The sequence below is a fragment of the Ahaetulla prasina genome, chromosome 18 (genome assembly GCF_028640845.1).
Source record: "Ahaetulla prasina isolate Xishuangbanna chromosome 18, ASM2864084v1, whole genome shotgun sequence".
Classification (NCBI taxonomy): Eukaryota; Metazoa; Chordata; class Lepidosauria; order Squamata; family Colubridae; genus Ahaetulla; species Ahaetulla prasina.
Window position 1 is genome coordinate 4,155,608 of NC_080556.1, and position 15,460 is coordinate 4,171,067.

General features: G+C 44.0%; 1 protein-coding gene across 4 annotated transcripts in view; it reads left to right on the top strand.

Annotated features, from left to right (window-relative positions):
• The window catches only part of NADK (NAD kinase), a 51,111-nt gene extending 40,094 nt beyond the window's left edge, over positions 1-11,017 (top strand). For all 4 annotated transcript variants that reach the window (XM_058160942.1, XM_058160941.1, XM_058160943.1 and 1 more), the window contains 9 exons: positions 613-721; positions 1,997-2,082; positions 3,422-3,524; positions 4,299-4,453; positions 5,086-5,185; positions 5,790-5,947; positions 8,333-8,415; positions 8,682-8,839; positions 10,038-11,017. In XM_058160942.1, the coding sequence (XP_058016925.1) occupies positions 613-721; positions 1,997-2,082; positions 3,422-3,524; positions 4,299-4,453; positions 5,086-5,185; positions 5,790-5,947; positions 8,333-8,415; positions 8,682-8,832 (945 nt within the window). In that variant the 3' untranslated portion in view covers positions 8,833-8,839; positions 10,038-11,017. The remainder of the gene's footprint in view (positions 1-612; positions 722-1,996; positions 2,083-3,421; positions 3,525-4,298; positions 4,454-5,085; positions 5,186-5,789; positions 5,948-8,332; positions 8,416-8,681; positions 8,840-10,037) is intronic.
• The last annotated feature ends 4,443 nt before the right edge of the window (positions 11,018-15,460 follow it).

The window sequence follows — 15,460 nt, forward strand, 5'->3', positions numbered from 1 at the left end:
TTGCTATTCAACTCCCAAAGAATCCCACGCAGTTTTCCCCGGCTTATTGCCTGTGGAGATTCTCAGTCATCCAGGTCATGGTTGTCCCAAAGGCGCATTTTCAAGAGGCGACTGGACTTTCTGGTTTTTTGGGTTTTGAAGATGTTTCACTTCTCATCCAAGAAACTTCTTCAGGTCTTTCCCTGACTTGATTTAACATACCCTGTTTCCCCAAAAGTAAGCCGTCCCCTGATAATAAGCCCAATCGGGCTTTTGAGCGCATGCGTTAAAATAAGCCTCCCTTCGAAAATAAGCCCTCCCCGAAAATATTTGACTGCAGAGCTGGAAATCAGGTAAGACAATCTTGCTCCACATGCCTCAAAATAATAAGGACCTCCCCAAAAATAAGGCCGAGCGCTTATTTTGGGGTTCAAAAAAATATAAGACAGGGTCTTATTTTCGGAGAAACACGGTGCTTAATTAACCAGTGTTGAAACTATACTCGGCAAGCTATGGTGAACCCAGCCAGCAATTCTTTGATTGACCTGGTTCAGTGGAACCCTCGAAGATCACTGAGAGTTTTTGTTGTTGTTGTTGTTGTTGTTGATGTTAATGTTACTTTCTCCTTTCCAGGTGAACAACATGCTGGTTTATGTGGAGAAGAAAATCCTAGAAGATCCAGCCATCATGAACGACGAGAGTTTTGGGTCTGTGAAGAAGCGGTTTTGCACTTTCAGTGAAGGTATTTAGGAAATTCCAGGTGGATCAAAAGGACTGGTGCACTTTTTGCCACCTAGTACCCTGTTTCCCTGAAAATAAGACCCAACCGGAAAATAAGGCCTAGCCTGATTTTTCAGGATGCTCGTAATATAACCCCTACCCCGAAAAAAAGCCCCAGTTAAGATTATCATCCAGATGGGTGCATTTAGTACCGTATTTTCCCAAAAATAAGACCTAACCAGAAAATAAGCCCTAATGTGTCTTTTGGAGTAAAAATTAATATAAGACCCGGTCTTATTTTGGGGAAAACATAGTAGGAACTCTACGGAAAAGAAAATTCAGAAAGATAGTAAGGGTGGTCCCCAGCTTACGGCCGGTTGTTTATGACGCCCCCCCCTCCCAAAAGTTACTTACAACCTGGTTCAAAGATCCTATTTTGGGAGCCGGGAGGCTTTATGGTCATATTGACCACATTTGGGGCATTTGGCAACCAGCCCACCTCTACAGTGGTGGGCTGGTCGCAATGCCCTGCAGTCATGTGACCAGAATTCGTGGATGGTATTGCAAGAAATTGGCAGAGTGGTGCGGTGGCCTAGAGGTGGAACTCTCGCCTCGCAAGCAGGAGGCTGTGAGTTCGATCCTAGGTAGTGGCAGATATTTCTCTCTCTCTGGGCACAATGAGAATATATCTGCCAAACAAAAGTCCGCATTGGTGTCAGGAAGGGCATCCGGCCAATTAAAACACTCTGCTAGCTCCATTCAGTTGCCCCAGATTCCACCCCGCAAGGGATTATGGGATTGTTACATGAAGATTATGATTGTAGGAAATTGGCATTTATTTCCAGTTTCCAACAAAATCAGCCCATAGTGAACAAAGGATTCACTTAACGTCTTAGGTGGCAGAAAATGTCATAAAATCAGGCCCAGTTATGTGGTGACCTGCTTTACGCCTGTCACAACGTACGACTGCAAATGCGGAGCTCCGTTACGGTCATAACTCAAGGACTGCCTTTATATGGAGATATATTAATTCTAAGGCGGAAATAGATAGGATTCTTGTCACCTGATCCCATTTTTCTCAACAAATCTTATTAAAGAAGAGTTTGTAAGATGCCGGCTTGGAAAGAATCATTTTTGATGTCAAAAATTGCCAGAGCCCCTCCATGAATGCTATTAAATAGCCATGGTTAAAAGGGTCCTTCAGTCTGTCATCCAACTATATCTTTGCTTGTTTAATTGGCGAGATTGAGAATCAAAAGATTTTGAAATGTTAATTCCCCCCTTCCTTTTTTTGTAGATTATGATGATATCTCCGATCAGATAGACTTTATCATCTGCCTGGGCGGAGACGGGACGTTACTGTACGCGTCATCGCTTTTTCCGGTACGCTCATCTCTCTCTCCTCTCCAGCCTATTTCTTTACTTAGCTTGGACAACTTCCGTTATCTGCAGTTGTGTGTTCAGGTATCCTTTTTGGCATTCCCTCCCCACCCCAGGTTTATTATGGGTTCACTTTCTATCCCCTTTCCACATTAGCAATGGTTAAATACCTTATGAGCTCAAATGCCCATTTATTATTAAAAAAAAAAGAACCACACATTTATAGAATAGAATAGAATAGAATTCTTTATTGGCCAAGTTGATTGGACACACAAGGAATTTGTCTCTGGTGCATATGCTCTCACTGTACATAAAAGACAAGATATATTCGTCAAGAATCATAAGCTAGAACACTTAAGGATAGTCATAGAGTACAAATAAGCAATCAAATCATACTAGGATCCAATCAATATCAGTATAAATCGTAAGGATACAAGCAACAAAGTTACAGTCATGCTGTCATAAGTGGGAGGAGATGGGTGATAGGAACGATGAGAAGATTAATAGTAGTGCAGATTTCGTAAATAGTTTGACAGTGTTGAGGGAATTATTTGTTTAGCAGAGTGATGGCGTTCGGGGGAAAAACTGTTCATTTGTCTAGTTTGTTTTGGTGTGCAGAGTTTTGAGGGTAGGAGTTGAAATGTATTCTACCAAGACAATTGAGAGAAAAAAAGAATCCAGATTAAATTAAACACAGACAAACATGTAGAACGCAAGGACAGTACAGCTGTCCTAAATATGCAATAGAAGAGCAAACAGCCATCATTTATTATTTTTATTCCAGCATGGTCTGTCTCCCAGTGACTCTGGGTGGTTTACAAATTCTTAAAAACTTTTTTTTAAAAAAGAAAAATAGAATAGAATAGAATAGAATAGAATAGAATAGAATAGAATAGAATAGAATAGAATAGAATAGAATAGAATAGAATAGAATTTTTATTGGCCAAGTGTGCTTGGACACACAAGGAATTTGTCTCTGGTGCATAGGCTCTCAGTGTACATAAAAGAAAAGATACCTTCATCAAGGTACAACATTTACAACATTTAACAAAATTTACAAAGGGGGAACGGTACAAAAAATAACCTCCAAAGCAACACAAGGTAACACAGAAACATGTCTTAAGGACCGGTGCTTTTCCGCAGACGACTTTGCAAACTTAGCACAGTTAGCTTCGTGTATTTGCTCTGGATTTTGCACTAATTCCCCATTAATGCAAAATAATCCGTTTTGTCGCAGAAGTAGGAACAAGTACAAAATTGCTCAGAAGATGTTTTTTTTCCTCCAACTCTTTCTCTGTGATTTCTAACACACCCACCCAATTTCTTTGGTCTTTGCCAACAGAGGAGTGTACCGCCAGTCATGGCTTTCCATTTGGGGTCTCTGGGCTTCCTCACCCCCTTCAATTTTGAGAACTTTCAGTCTCAAGTCACCCAGGTCATAGAAGGTAAGTTCTTAAGGGTCCTTCCAATTGTACGGGCTGCTCCTAAGAAGTCTTTTTCTGGGGGAAGGTGTTGGACGGGTGGATTCTGTCTGCCTCTGCACCGATTAATTCAGGGTCCCCGAAATGCTTTCTGATGTGCTGTCAAGCTACATCCACCAATGGGGCATCCTCAGCCTGAACCCCACTTGTTGCTTTGCTCTCCATTTTGCGATCAATTTGAACAGTGCAAAAAGAAAGAGAAAGACACACACAGAGAGAGAGACAGAGAGAGAGAGAGAGACAGAGAGAAAGAGAGACAGACAGTGAAAGAGACAGAGAGAGACAGACACAGATAGAGAGACAGAGAGAGAGAGAGACTGAAAGAGAGAGCGAAAGAGAGAAAGAGATAGAGCGAAAGAGAGCGAGAGCGAGAGAGAAACAAACAAACTCCCTTCATGGCAGCCATTTTGTGAGTGTGCCCATGACAAGCTTTCAAAATCCCAGATAGATCCCCTTTTAAGACTACACGACGGGCACGGTGATACAGCGCACCCTGTAGCAGAAAAGTCCAAATTGATTCTAATCTATTTGAAGTCCCAGAGCGTTTTTGCCATTCAATAAAACCGAGGAGCGGTTTGAATTAAACCCGTTCTTCCGGATTGGCTCAGGTTGGAAGCAGGGTTCTGGCTGCGTTATTCCATTAAAATGGATCGTGCTGGCGGTTATTCAGCGTAGGTCCTGCTAACATAATCAGCATGGCCATTTTAATCCCTTCTTGTCTCTAATTCCTCCTGGCAGGCAACGCGGCCCTCGTTCTCCGAAGCAGGTTGAAGGTGAAGGTGATTAAGGAACACTGGGAGAAGAAAGCCGTAATTCAGAACGGGATTGAGGAAAACGGCGTGGTATCATCAGGCCTGGAAAAAGAAATGTTTAAGCAAGCAATTCAGTATCTGGTGGGTATCCATGGAATGTTATTTTTATTTTAGCTTCGTTTATTTTATTCTTGTCTCTTCTCTTCCCTTCTCTTCTCTTCTCTGTGGGTGCCTAGAGGCGGAGCTCTCGCCTCACCATCGGGAGGCTGTGAGTTCGATCCTAGGTAGAGGCAGATATTTCTCTCTCTGGGCACAATGAGAATATATCTGCTGCAAACTCCGCATTGGTGACAGGAAGGGCATCCGGCCAAGTAAACACTCAGCTCCATTCAGTTGTCCCGACTCCACCCCGCAAGGGATTTCGGCGTTATCTATCTTATTTTATTATTTTCAATTTGTAGGCAAGTGACCAATGAACAAGTCATCTTTTTCCCTTCCTTTTCTTTCTCAATATTACTCGGCACGAAGTTGATGAAGATCGAGATTCCTCAAATGAAATGTTCCAACTGTTGAATTGGTTCTAATCTAGACACGTACCGCAAACATCCCAGAGTCCTTATACCGCTGTTTTTCAACCTGGGTCCCTTTTAAGACTGGTGACCGGGGAATTCTGGGAGTTGAAATCCACCCGTCTTAAAGGCGCCAAAGTGGAAAAGACCGCCTTAGGCCAAGTTAATGCGTTTCATTCGTAACATCCTTTTTCTGTTGTTCAGGTCTTGAATGAAGTGGTGGTGGACCGAGGCCCTTCCTCTTACCTTTCCAACGTGGATGTCTTCCTTGATGGTCACCTTATCACCACTGTACAAGGCGATGGTAAGCCCACAGAGCTGGGGGTCACTATGTTCTCACTCAGCTCCCTAAACACGACAAACCCTCTGAAGTTAACTCCCTTTATTAGGAGCCCCGGCAAAAAGTTTCTCTCTCACCGCAGGCTAATGAGCATACAGCCGGGAGGTGAATAGTTATCTGCCACATCTATTCATCTCCGCCCCCTGTCTTTTATCCCCAGAAGTGGGGTGGGGCTTCACTAGCAGCAGTGGCTCTTCCGTCCCGAGGACCGGCCCATAGATTTCCACTGTTCTCCTCTCCTCCGCCTTCTGCGCATCTGTGTGTCAGGCACTGGACCCAGCTGTTCCTCCTCTTCCTCATCAGCCACCTCCAGACTTGGGGGCTGTTGACTCTCCATCTGAGGGTTGACAGATGGCCGAGGCTCTGCCTCTGTTTCTTTTTCTGCCAGCTCCATTCCCTCTTCCCCCTTGGAGCTCTCAGGTTGCCTTGATGCTGACTCTGACTTCCCACACCAGCTCCTCCTCTTCAGATTCGGATGCTGGAGGGGCCGGCGACCAACAGGCTGCAACACACTAGTTGCCCTTTCCCGTTGTTCTTATGGTAAACAGTGCTCATTTCTTCCCACTAGGCGTCATTGTTTCCACACCGACTGGCAGCACGGCGTACGCAGCCGCTGCGGGCGCGTCCATGATCCATCCGAATGTCCCTGCCATCATGATTACCCCCATCTGCCCTCATTCCCTCTCCTTCCGGCCCATCGTCGTCCCAGCTGGAGTGGACCTGAAGGTAGGTTGCCTTAATTGGCTGCCGTAACAGAGAAACTTTGTGTGGCAGGGCAGGTTAGGTTTGAGCAGGGAGACCCAACTTCTGTGCTCAGCCACAGAGGAGCACGTGGGTTGTCTTTTGAGCCCGTCCTGTAGGAGATGAGCAGGCTGAGCGGCAGTGTTCGTTTAACGGCTGCCTGCAAAAAAAAGAAAAAAGAAAAACTCGTTAAATGAGGCGTGGCCCCCTGCTTAATGATCCTGATGGCTTACAACCGAAATATGGGCTTAATTACAGTTAGTAAATTTTCCGGCTTTGCCTTCTCTGTTCCCCACGAATGAACCAAACGAGCCGCGTTCCTCCCTCATATGAAACCGCAAAACTGAGCGCACAAGTCACCAATTGTGAAATAGCTGATTTGATTCAGTCTAACCCGCCTTTGGGGCTGTAGCTGTCCCGATGAAGGAGATATTTTTGCAATCCCAGCCCCAGCGAACAAGTTCACCTTTTAAGCATTAGCAACATGAGCCACGGCGGCGCAGTGGTCAGAGTGCGGTACTGCAGGCTGCTTCTGCTGACTGCCGGCTGCCTGCAATTTGGCAGTTCGAACCTGACCAGGCTCAAGGTTGACTCAGCTTTCCAGCCTTCCGAGGTCGGTAAAATGAAGACCCAAATTGTTGGGGGCCATAGGCTGACTCTTTAAACCTCTTAGTGGGTAAAATGAATTCTTCCTTACTTCTTCCCTCCCTCCCTCTCAGTGGTTAGAAGGCAATATTGCAGGCTAACTCTGCCCACTGCCAGCAGTGCAATCCTGACCAACCTTCCATCCTTCCGAGGTGGGTAAAATGAGGACCCCGATTGTTGGGGGCCCATGTACTGACTCTGTAAACCGTAAGTGCTATTGCTAGTAGTCTCCATTCTGGATTTTCTTCCCCCGCCGCCCTCTCTCAGCTAAACAGGAAGATTACAGCCGAGGTACGCCGTGTTCCCAACTGCATTTCAGTCCCGCAAAGCAAAAAGAGAAGAGCCAAGTCAGGGAAAGCTATTACCGGCTTTATTTGAAGTATTGCAATCTCTTGAGTTATTGTCAGCGTGTCTTGGGGAAGGCGCTGTTTTGAAGGGATGAATCATGCTTGACTCTGGCCCCACCCAAAAGAACCCAGCTGGCGCGCTTCAGAAATCTCACATCCCTTTTTTTATTTTTAAATTGGTACTGTGTTTTCCCCAAAATAAGACCGGATCTTATATTAATTTTTGCTTGCGTTGTGGCTTATTTTCCAGTTAGGTCTTATTTTGGGGGAAATACGGTACTAAACGCCGTCTGGTTGGTGAACTTAACTGGGGTTTATTTTAGGGGTAGGGCTTATATTACGAGCATCCAGAAAAATGACGCTAGGGCTTATTTTCCAGTTAGGTCTTATTTTGGGGGAAATACGGTACTAAACGCCGTCTGGTTGGTGAACTTAACTGGGGTTTATTTTAGGGGTAGGGCTTATATTACGAGCATCCAGAAAAATGACACTAAGGCTTATTTTCCAGTTGGGTCTTATATTCAGGAAAACAGGGTAATTAGGTACTATCGAGAGACCTCTGGATGCAGGTAGTCCTCGACTTATAACCATTCGTTTAGTGACCGTTTGAAGTTACAGTGGGACTGAAGAAAAGCGACTTACAGCCATATTTCACACTTGCAATCCCCATGGTCACGTGAATCAGAAAACAGACTCTTGGCAACTGCTTCATATTTATGACGGCTGCAGTGTCCCCGGGGGGTGGGTGTGTGTCGCATGATCCCCTTTTCTGACCAGCAAAGGCAACGGGGAAGTCAGATTGGCTTAACGGCCATGTAATGACAGCGATTCATTTAAGAACTGTGGCAGCCAAAGTCGTAAAATAGGGTAAAACTCACTTAAACAGCTGTCCTGCTTAGGAACAGAAATTTTGGGCTCCATTGTGGTCATACGTCGAGGACTAGCTGTATAGACACTGCTTTGGATTAAAAGAAGCATGCTGAAAAATGCATCAACCAGAGGTTGGAAGTTACCATCTTGAGATTAAACCAGCATTTCTCTAGCTTGTCGATTTTAAGGTGTGTGTGGACTTCAAATTTCAGAATTCCTCAGCCACATCTTAAAACTGGCTGAGGAATTCTGGGAGTTGAAGTCCATGCGTCTTAAAGCCGGCTGGGGAATTCTGGGAGTTGAAGTCCACGCCTCTTAAAGCTGGCTGGGGAATTCTGGGAGTTGAAGTCCCAACGTGACTTAAAGCCAGCTGGGAAACTTAGCATCACAGGTAATAATATATCACCATCTTGTCCAGGAGCTCTTCTTTCTCTCAAAAATACTTTTCCATCACAGAATCCAAACCTGGGAATTATGTGTCTCCCCCCCCACTTTCTCTCAATCCTAGATCATGCTGTCTCCAGATGCCAGGAATACCGCGTGGGTTTCGTTTGACGGGCGGAAGAGGCAGGAGATCTGCCACGGGGACAGGTGAGGCTGTCCTCCTGGATAAACCCTGATTTGGCCAAAGGAAGGGCTTTTTTTCTAAACTGTCAAGAAATGCCAAAAATGCAGGGGTAAAAAGGAACAAGGGTTTGCATTCAAAATTGGTTCTTTGACTTTAGGGAACAGCTTTTAAGCCCCTCGGATTTAAACCCTAAACAACTCTTCAATTTGGGGAGACCAAAACACTTTGGGCTGACCATTTTCAGCTAGGTTTAGTCTTTAACTGGCCGTCCTTCTTGGTTTCCTTCTAGCATCAGCATCACAACTTCCTGCTACCCGCTCCCTTCGATCTGCTTCCAAGATCCCGTCAGCGACTGGTTCGAAAGCCTGGCGGAGTGTTTACACTGGAACGTTCGCAAGAAGCAAAATCACTTTGCAGTCGACGAGGACGAAGAATTTTGAGTGTGGGGTACGCATTGGAAGAAGAGAGAACAAATGGATATGGATATATATGGATATATAGATATAGATATATGTAGATAGAGAGATAGATGGAAGGATGGAGAAAGAGATAAATAGATATAGTTGATGGATGGATGGATAGATAGATAGATAGATAGATAGATAGATAGATAGATAGATAGATAGATAGATAGATAGATAGATAGATAGATAGATAGATATAGAGGATGGATGGATGGATGGATGGATAGATATAGATGATGGATGGGTGGACGGATGGATAGATAAATATAAATATATTCATACACAAACACACACACATAGATAGAGATTATATACATACAGACATATATATATATGGATATGGATATCTATCGCTGTCTCTAGCTAGCTAGCTAGCATGTTTCCCTGTAAATAAGACCCTGTCTTATATTTTTTTGAACCCCGAAATAAGCGCTTGGCCTTATTTTCGGGGAGGTCTTATTATTTTGGGGGTGCGTGGAACAAGACGGGGCTCCTCTTGCCGTCTTACCTGATTTCCAGCTCTGTCTCCCTAACCCTAACCAGAGGAAATGGGAGAGGGACCAGCTGCGCATGCCTTTAAATATTTAATATAATATGAATATAAATATAAATATTTAATTTAATATAAATATTAAATATGTGTTGAAATATTTTGAGCGCACGCGCTCCAAAGGCTTATTATAAGGGGATGCCTTATTTTCAGGGAAACATGGTAGTTAGCCGTACAGTTATAGATATAGATATAAAAAAGTAGCAGCGTACCTCATATCAGCCTCTTCTACTGATGACCAGCTCTCCTGTTAGTTCCCTGCCTTGTTAAGGGACAAGTACAACATTGGCTTACCTGGGCCCTGGAACCTTCCCGGCAACCAATTTCACACCCAGCGAGGGAAGCCGCATTCAAATTTGCTCCGTTGGTTCCCAAATATTGGCAAAATCCACCCACAGGGTGAGGTTCCCAAGTGCCGTAGCAATGATGGCGGTGGGGCCGGCAGTCCTTGGCTATAAACCACCTCTTATCCGTTCGGCAAATTTGCCTCCCACCGCTACTCGCGATCAGCCGCTGTCTGTTCTTCCGTTTCTCCTCTTTTTTCAGTTTACAAAACAACAACAACAAAAGAGGCGTGTTTTGGTTTTTCCAGTGGGCTGCTTAGAACCCCTTTTCCCTTTTCTTGTTTCAGTGACCTCCTTTCTCTGTCTGTCTTGTGTCATCCGTCTGTCCTTGAAAGGGACCAAGGCAAGCTGGACTGACTCCTGTTTTTAAATCGCTTTTTGGCATCTTCCAAAGTACTTTTTCCTCCAATCTCTTTCGGATGTAAACAAAAAAAAAAAACAAACAGCAGGTGAAGCTTGTAAGGGACGGGGCGACGTTTCGCCTTCCCTTGGAAGGATATCTCTTGCGAAGACCCTCCTTTGCTGTTGCATGAATCCTTTTGCATCTGAAATAATTCCGACTTAGCCTGTTCCAAATCCATACTTGGAGCACAGCGGGGTTGAAAATCCACCACGGTCCGAAAAAAAAAAAAAAAGGAAAGTCCGGGGGGGGAAAAAAAAATAAAAAATTGTGCGGACATTCTTCCAACAACTCGACTTGTTCTGCGGTCAGGATTCCTGCAAAGTTTGCTCCTTTGAGACTTTTCCCTACAGACTTGATATGGCCAAGCATTGACATGGTCCCAAAAAAAAAAAAAAAAACCCGGATGGAGAAAGAGAGTAAAAATCCCGATTTAACCGCTCTCTGAGGACGGTCCTGTGAAATTCTGCCAGACAGGGAAATAGCTTAAAAAGCTCCTGTCCTATTGCACCTGCTGTTTGAGAATCCAGTGTTGCTGAGCTCTTTCCTTCTGGATCATTCAGGGCTGAAAAAGCTGTCCAAGGCAAGGCTGCCGTCGATGGTTTTTTGAGGCCCTAAGGAGTACGAAGCTGTTACTGATGGAATGGAGGATCCTGACAGCTGCAGCTGAAGTTAGGAAAAGAAAAGAAAAGAAAATCCTTTGCATTTTTGTCTTCAACATACCGTTTGTCTTTTTTTCTTCTTCTTCCCCCTGTTGTTATATTATCTTCTCTTCTTGTTGTCTAAGTTTCTATCTCATGAATATGGGGAGAAAAGATAAAAGAGATGGCTTTTACAAAGATTAATAAAGGGGATCTTTCACACGAATGGGGAGCATCCAGACTAAAATACTTTTTTTTAAAAATTCACCCGTAACACAAACTCTGCTTCATTCTCGTTCGGGGTGTCCCACGAGAGGACAAAGTGGTCCTTTCCTTCAATTCCAGAGAACTGATCCTTAGAATTCTTGATTTAGAAAAGCTGGCATATTTTTTTTTTTTAACAATCCCTGGAAGTTCAAAGCTAAGAGGTTACGAAGGCAGTCGATAGCCTAATTTTTTTTTCCTGGCAGGAAACGAGTTTGCTACTCTCGTTGTTTGGTTATTTTTGAAAGCAGGAATCTCTTAAAAGTGATTTTAAAAAAAAAAATGGGGTAGCTGCTTGCTCACTCTGTCTGGTGGGAAATATACAACCCTAAGTCCGTGATGCCAGAGGTGGCACCCAGAGCCCTCTCTGTGCGCATGCGCGCCATTACCAGCTGGTCTTTTGGTGTCCAGTGTGCCAGCTGATATTCGCGGGCGCTGGGGTGCCGTAAAACGGCCAAAACCCAGGCCATTTTCCAGCTGTTTTCCGGGCCATTTTCAGGCTGTTTTTCGGTTCTGAAAACGAACCCACTAAAACGGTCTGAAAACAGCCAGAAAACAGGCATGCGTGCGCCGGCCAGCTGGTTTTTGGGTTTCCAATGCTCCGGCGCACGCCGAATGTGTGGGCACTCGGTGCCGAAAAAGTTCACCATCACTGGCGTAGGTTGTTTAAAATTCTTTTTTCCCCTCTTTTTGTCACGGTATCGACTTCATTTTCGGCAGCCTCAATTTGACGGAAGAGAAAGAGGTTTCCATTCCGCCCCCCACACGCCCTAGAAATTTACTGAGGTTTGATACGGACCGTCGCCCTTGTGCGAAAATGTTTCTGATTTTTTTTTAACCTTTTTTTTTTTTTTAAACCGTGTGCTCAGTCTTGTGTCAAAATCCGGCTCACCTCTGCAGCAGTCCTGTCCTTTCTCCCCGTGGATAAAAAAAATCTCTCCGGTTCATTTGATGCTGAGCGAAAAGTGAGGCTTTGTCAATGGTTTTCCATTTTAGCATCGCAAGCTCATTCGGTTTGCTTACTGGGAATTTTTTTTTCTTTTTTTTTAATGTGTCACTTCTTGAGTTAAAACACTGTGAGCTGTCGCCCGTCCCACAACACCGCACTGCCCATTTAAATACTCCCCCCCCCCCGTTGTGTTTGTTTGCATTTTCAAGCACTCTTTGTATTCTCCTTTTTTTTTTGTCATCCCCCCCCCTTTCAACTCACAGGTATTTTAGCTAGCCAGGTGAATCGCCATCTTGGCTGACTGCAGAAGGGTGGCATTTTAACTTCAGAACCGTAAAAATCAGAGACGTTGCTATCTTTTTTCAAAATGCTACACAGTTTGCCGCAGTTAGAACAAAAAGCAGAAGAATCCAAAGAATTAACTTGTTGAAGCAATTGGCAAGGTTGTTGGAAAGTAATTTCTTTCTAAACCACGATTGTACGGAATAGAAAGTCGCTCGCTAGTCGCGTTTTCTTCCTAACAAGCAATAATTAAGGGGGAAAATAAAAAAGGCCCAGAGCCTCTGATGTTGATACAGATTTCTTGACTCGGATAAAAGGGTTTATTGAAGGCTCAAAAGAAACAAAACAAATCTCGTTTCCAAAGAAATGAGAGATAAAATGAGGCTTATTTAGGCAAGGTGGGCGTTTACTTTTTTTTTTCATAAGTTGACCATTTATAAATAAAAAAAAATCATATTTAAAAGAAACATTCTTTTTCTAGCTAGTCCTATATTTCTTCCAGCAGGGGGAAAAAAACAGCTGGTTTTTGTTTTGTTTTTATTTAAGGTTGTATATAATCGCCCTGTGGGCTTGTAATTATGTCTTCCCACGTCTCAAAAAATGATTTTTCAAAGCTTCCGGGGCTGAGCCAGTCCTGAGCAAACTTTCCCACCTCTTATTTATACATATTTTAGCCTTGGAGGAAGTTAAGGTAAAAAAAGCCCAGAGCGCTTGACCATGTCAAGGCCTGAAATCTGAATTTCGGATTGTAGCTGGGTCCTAGCGTCCTCCAGTCACCCTTCATTGAAAATTCATAATTCTCTGAATAATCCTATTTAGAGCCCAAAACTGTGTGTTTTACAGAACCGTGTTCAAGCCGGTTCACGTCAGTATTAAGAATTGCTAGGATCTCTACCTTTTGGTCTTTCCCCCCCCCCTTCCTTGCCACCAATTTTCAGGCAGACGAACCCAAACCAGGACTGTTAAAAAGTCAGGTTTATATCCCGAACGGGGGGGGGGGGGGGCGCCGCTTCACTCGACCCCGCTTGTATTTGTGTCAGTTCACGGCAGGCTCTTTTTAAGCTACCTCCGCTAAGGTTTTTGCTGATGCTTTGCAAACGGCTTTCCTTCCTCTGTTGCTAAACTCTCAACTGCCCCTCTCTTGGCAAAAGAGCGGCAACTCCGCCCCGAGAGAAAACTTATCGGGTTTTTTATATAACCGGCGGTTCGGAAGGTGTCACTCTTGCCGCAGGACTGGGCAACCGCCAAGTGTGCAAGGAGCATGATGTGCCGAGCAAACATTGAGAAAGAACATCGGGTGTTAACTTGAAAGAGGGAAGGCTTGCTTGTCCTTTCCAGATGTTGCTCGCCGGCGACATTCGGGCACGCATCTGGGGTTGACGGGTCACTTTTTTCTGTTTTTTTGAAGAGTTCTTGAATTCTTGAAAGTTCTTGAATGTGAAGACCAGCTGTCTTAATGGCTGAAGAACATCTTCCTCATTGGCCTGTTGGCTTCTCCAGGTATTTTCCTGCTCATGTTCTAATGAGGTGCGGTCTCCAAAGACACATTGAGGTGGTCTACATGAAAGCGATAGCGCTGGTCCAATTTGTAGGTTGGTTTATAAATTGACTTTTTAAACCGCGTGGTCAACGTTCTTCTCACCCCAGTTACAAAGGCATCCCCTGCCTGCAGTGGGATTCCGAACTTCCTTGCAAAGAGAGAGAAAAACGCCTGAGGTTTCTTATTATTTAATGCTTTGAAAACTTGTACGATATTGTTGAGAGCGGAACTATTTTTCAGAATCTTTTCCAATAAATCGTGGTGGTGGTTGGGTTTTTTTTCTCCAAAGATTGGTGTCGTGTGATAGCATCAACGGGGGAGAAAGGCAACCCAAATCCATTGACATGTAGAAGATTAGCAGGAGGGAAAAGATCGTTTTTTTGAGGAAAAAATATGGTTCTTCAAACAGCTGGGCTGAAGGTTTAGTCTTTTCAAAGTCAAGAATTTGGTTTTTCTCCAGGTTAATCCCTCTTCAGTTCAGTTGGGAGACTCTGCTATTAAGTCTCAAAATCATCATATTATTTATTTAGAATTTAGAATAACAGTTGAAAGGGACCTTGGAGGTCTTCTAGTCCAACCCCCTGCTTAGGCAGTAAACCCTACACCGCTTCAGACAAATGGTTGTCCAACATCTTCTTAAAAACTTCCAGGGTTGGAGCATTCACAACTTCTGGTGGCAAGGTGTTCCACTGGTTTAATTATTCAAAAGATACCGGTAGCCTCAAAACTGATCCTTGAGAAGCGATAAAACTGAAGCAGAAGTGAACAATTATAAGCATCCCAGCACTTGCATCTGGAAAACAAAAACATCTGGCTGGAGCCATTAATCCTGCAGTGACCCCAGGGAAAAACAGCAAAGTAAATGAGTGACCAATAAATAAATAATACGACAAATGTCTCTTTGTTTTCCCTAAAGCAGAACTGTAGGAAAAGGGGAACATTTTCCCACTTAGCCTACTTTGGTTGGTTTTTTTTTTCCTAGCAAGAGCCAAGTCCACGGAACAAATTAGGTACTGAGTTGTAAATCGGCAGGGAATTATGAAAAGGGCAGGCTCTTTGCAAATGGGGAAAATGCCAACTTGCCGTAGGAAATATCAGGGTTTGGCCCGAGAGGTTAAGAAATGCAGATGTCGAATCTCCTTCGTGCGAGTTGAAGTAAGACGTTGCAAGGTTTTTAACAGAGTATGAGAGTTGGAAGGGACCTTGGAGGTCTTCTAGTCGAACCCCCTGCTTAGGCAAGAAACCCTACACCACTTCAGACAAACGGTCGTCCAACATCTTCTTAAAAACTTCCAGTGTTGAAGTTTAACTGTCAGGAAATTTCTCCTTAGTTCTAAGTTGCTTCTCTCCTTGATCAGTTTCCACCCATTGCTTCTTGTCCTGCCTTTAGGTGCTTTGGAGAATAGCTTGACTCCCTCTTCTTTGGGGCAGCCCCTCAAATACTGGAACGCTGCTATCCTATCACTCCTAGTCCCTTTTTTTCCATTAGACTAGACGTAGCCAATTCCTGCAAACGTTTATTTGAAGAGCAAAACTGTTTTCGGTCTGGAGTAGATAAGGTCAAAAAAAATAATAATTACAAAACAACAATCGTGGCATTGATCCTTTATTGAAAAATACAAGGCCGGTAACAA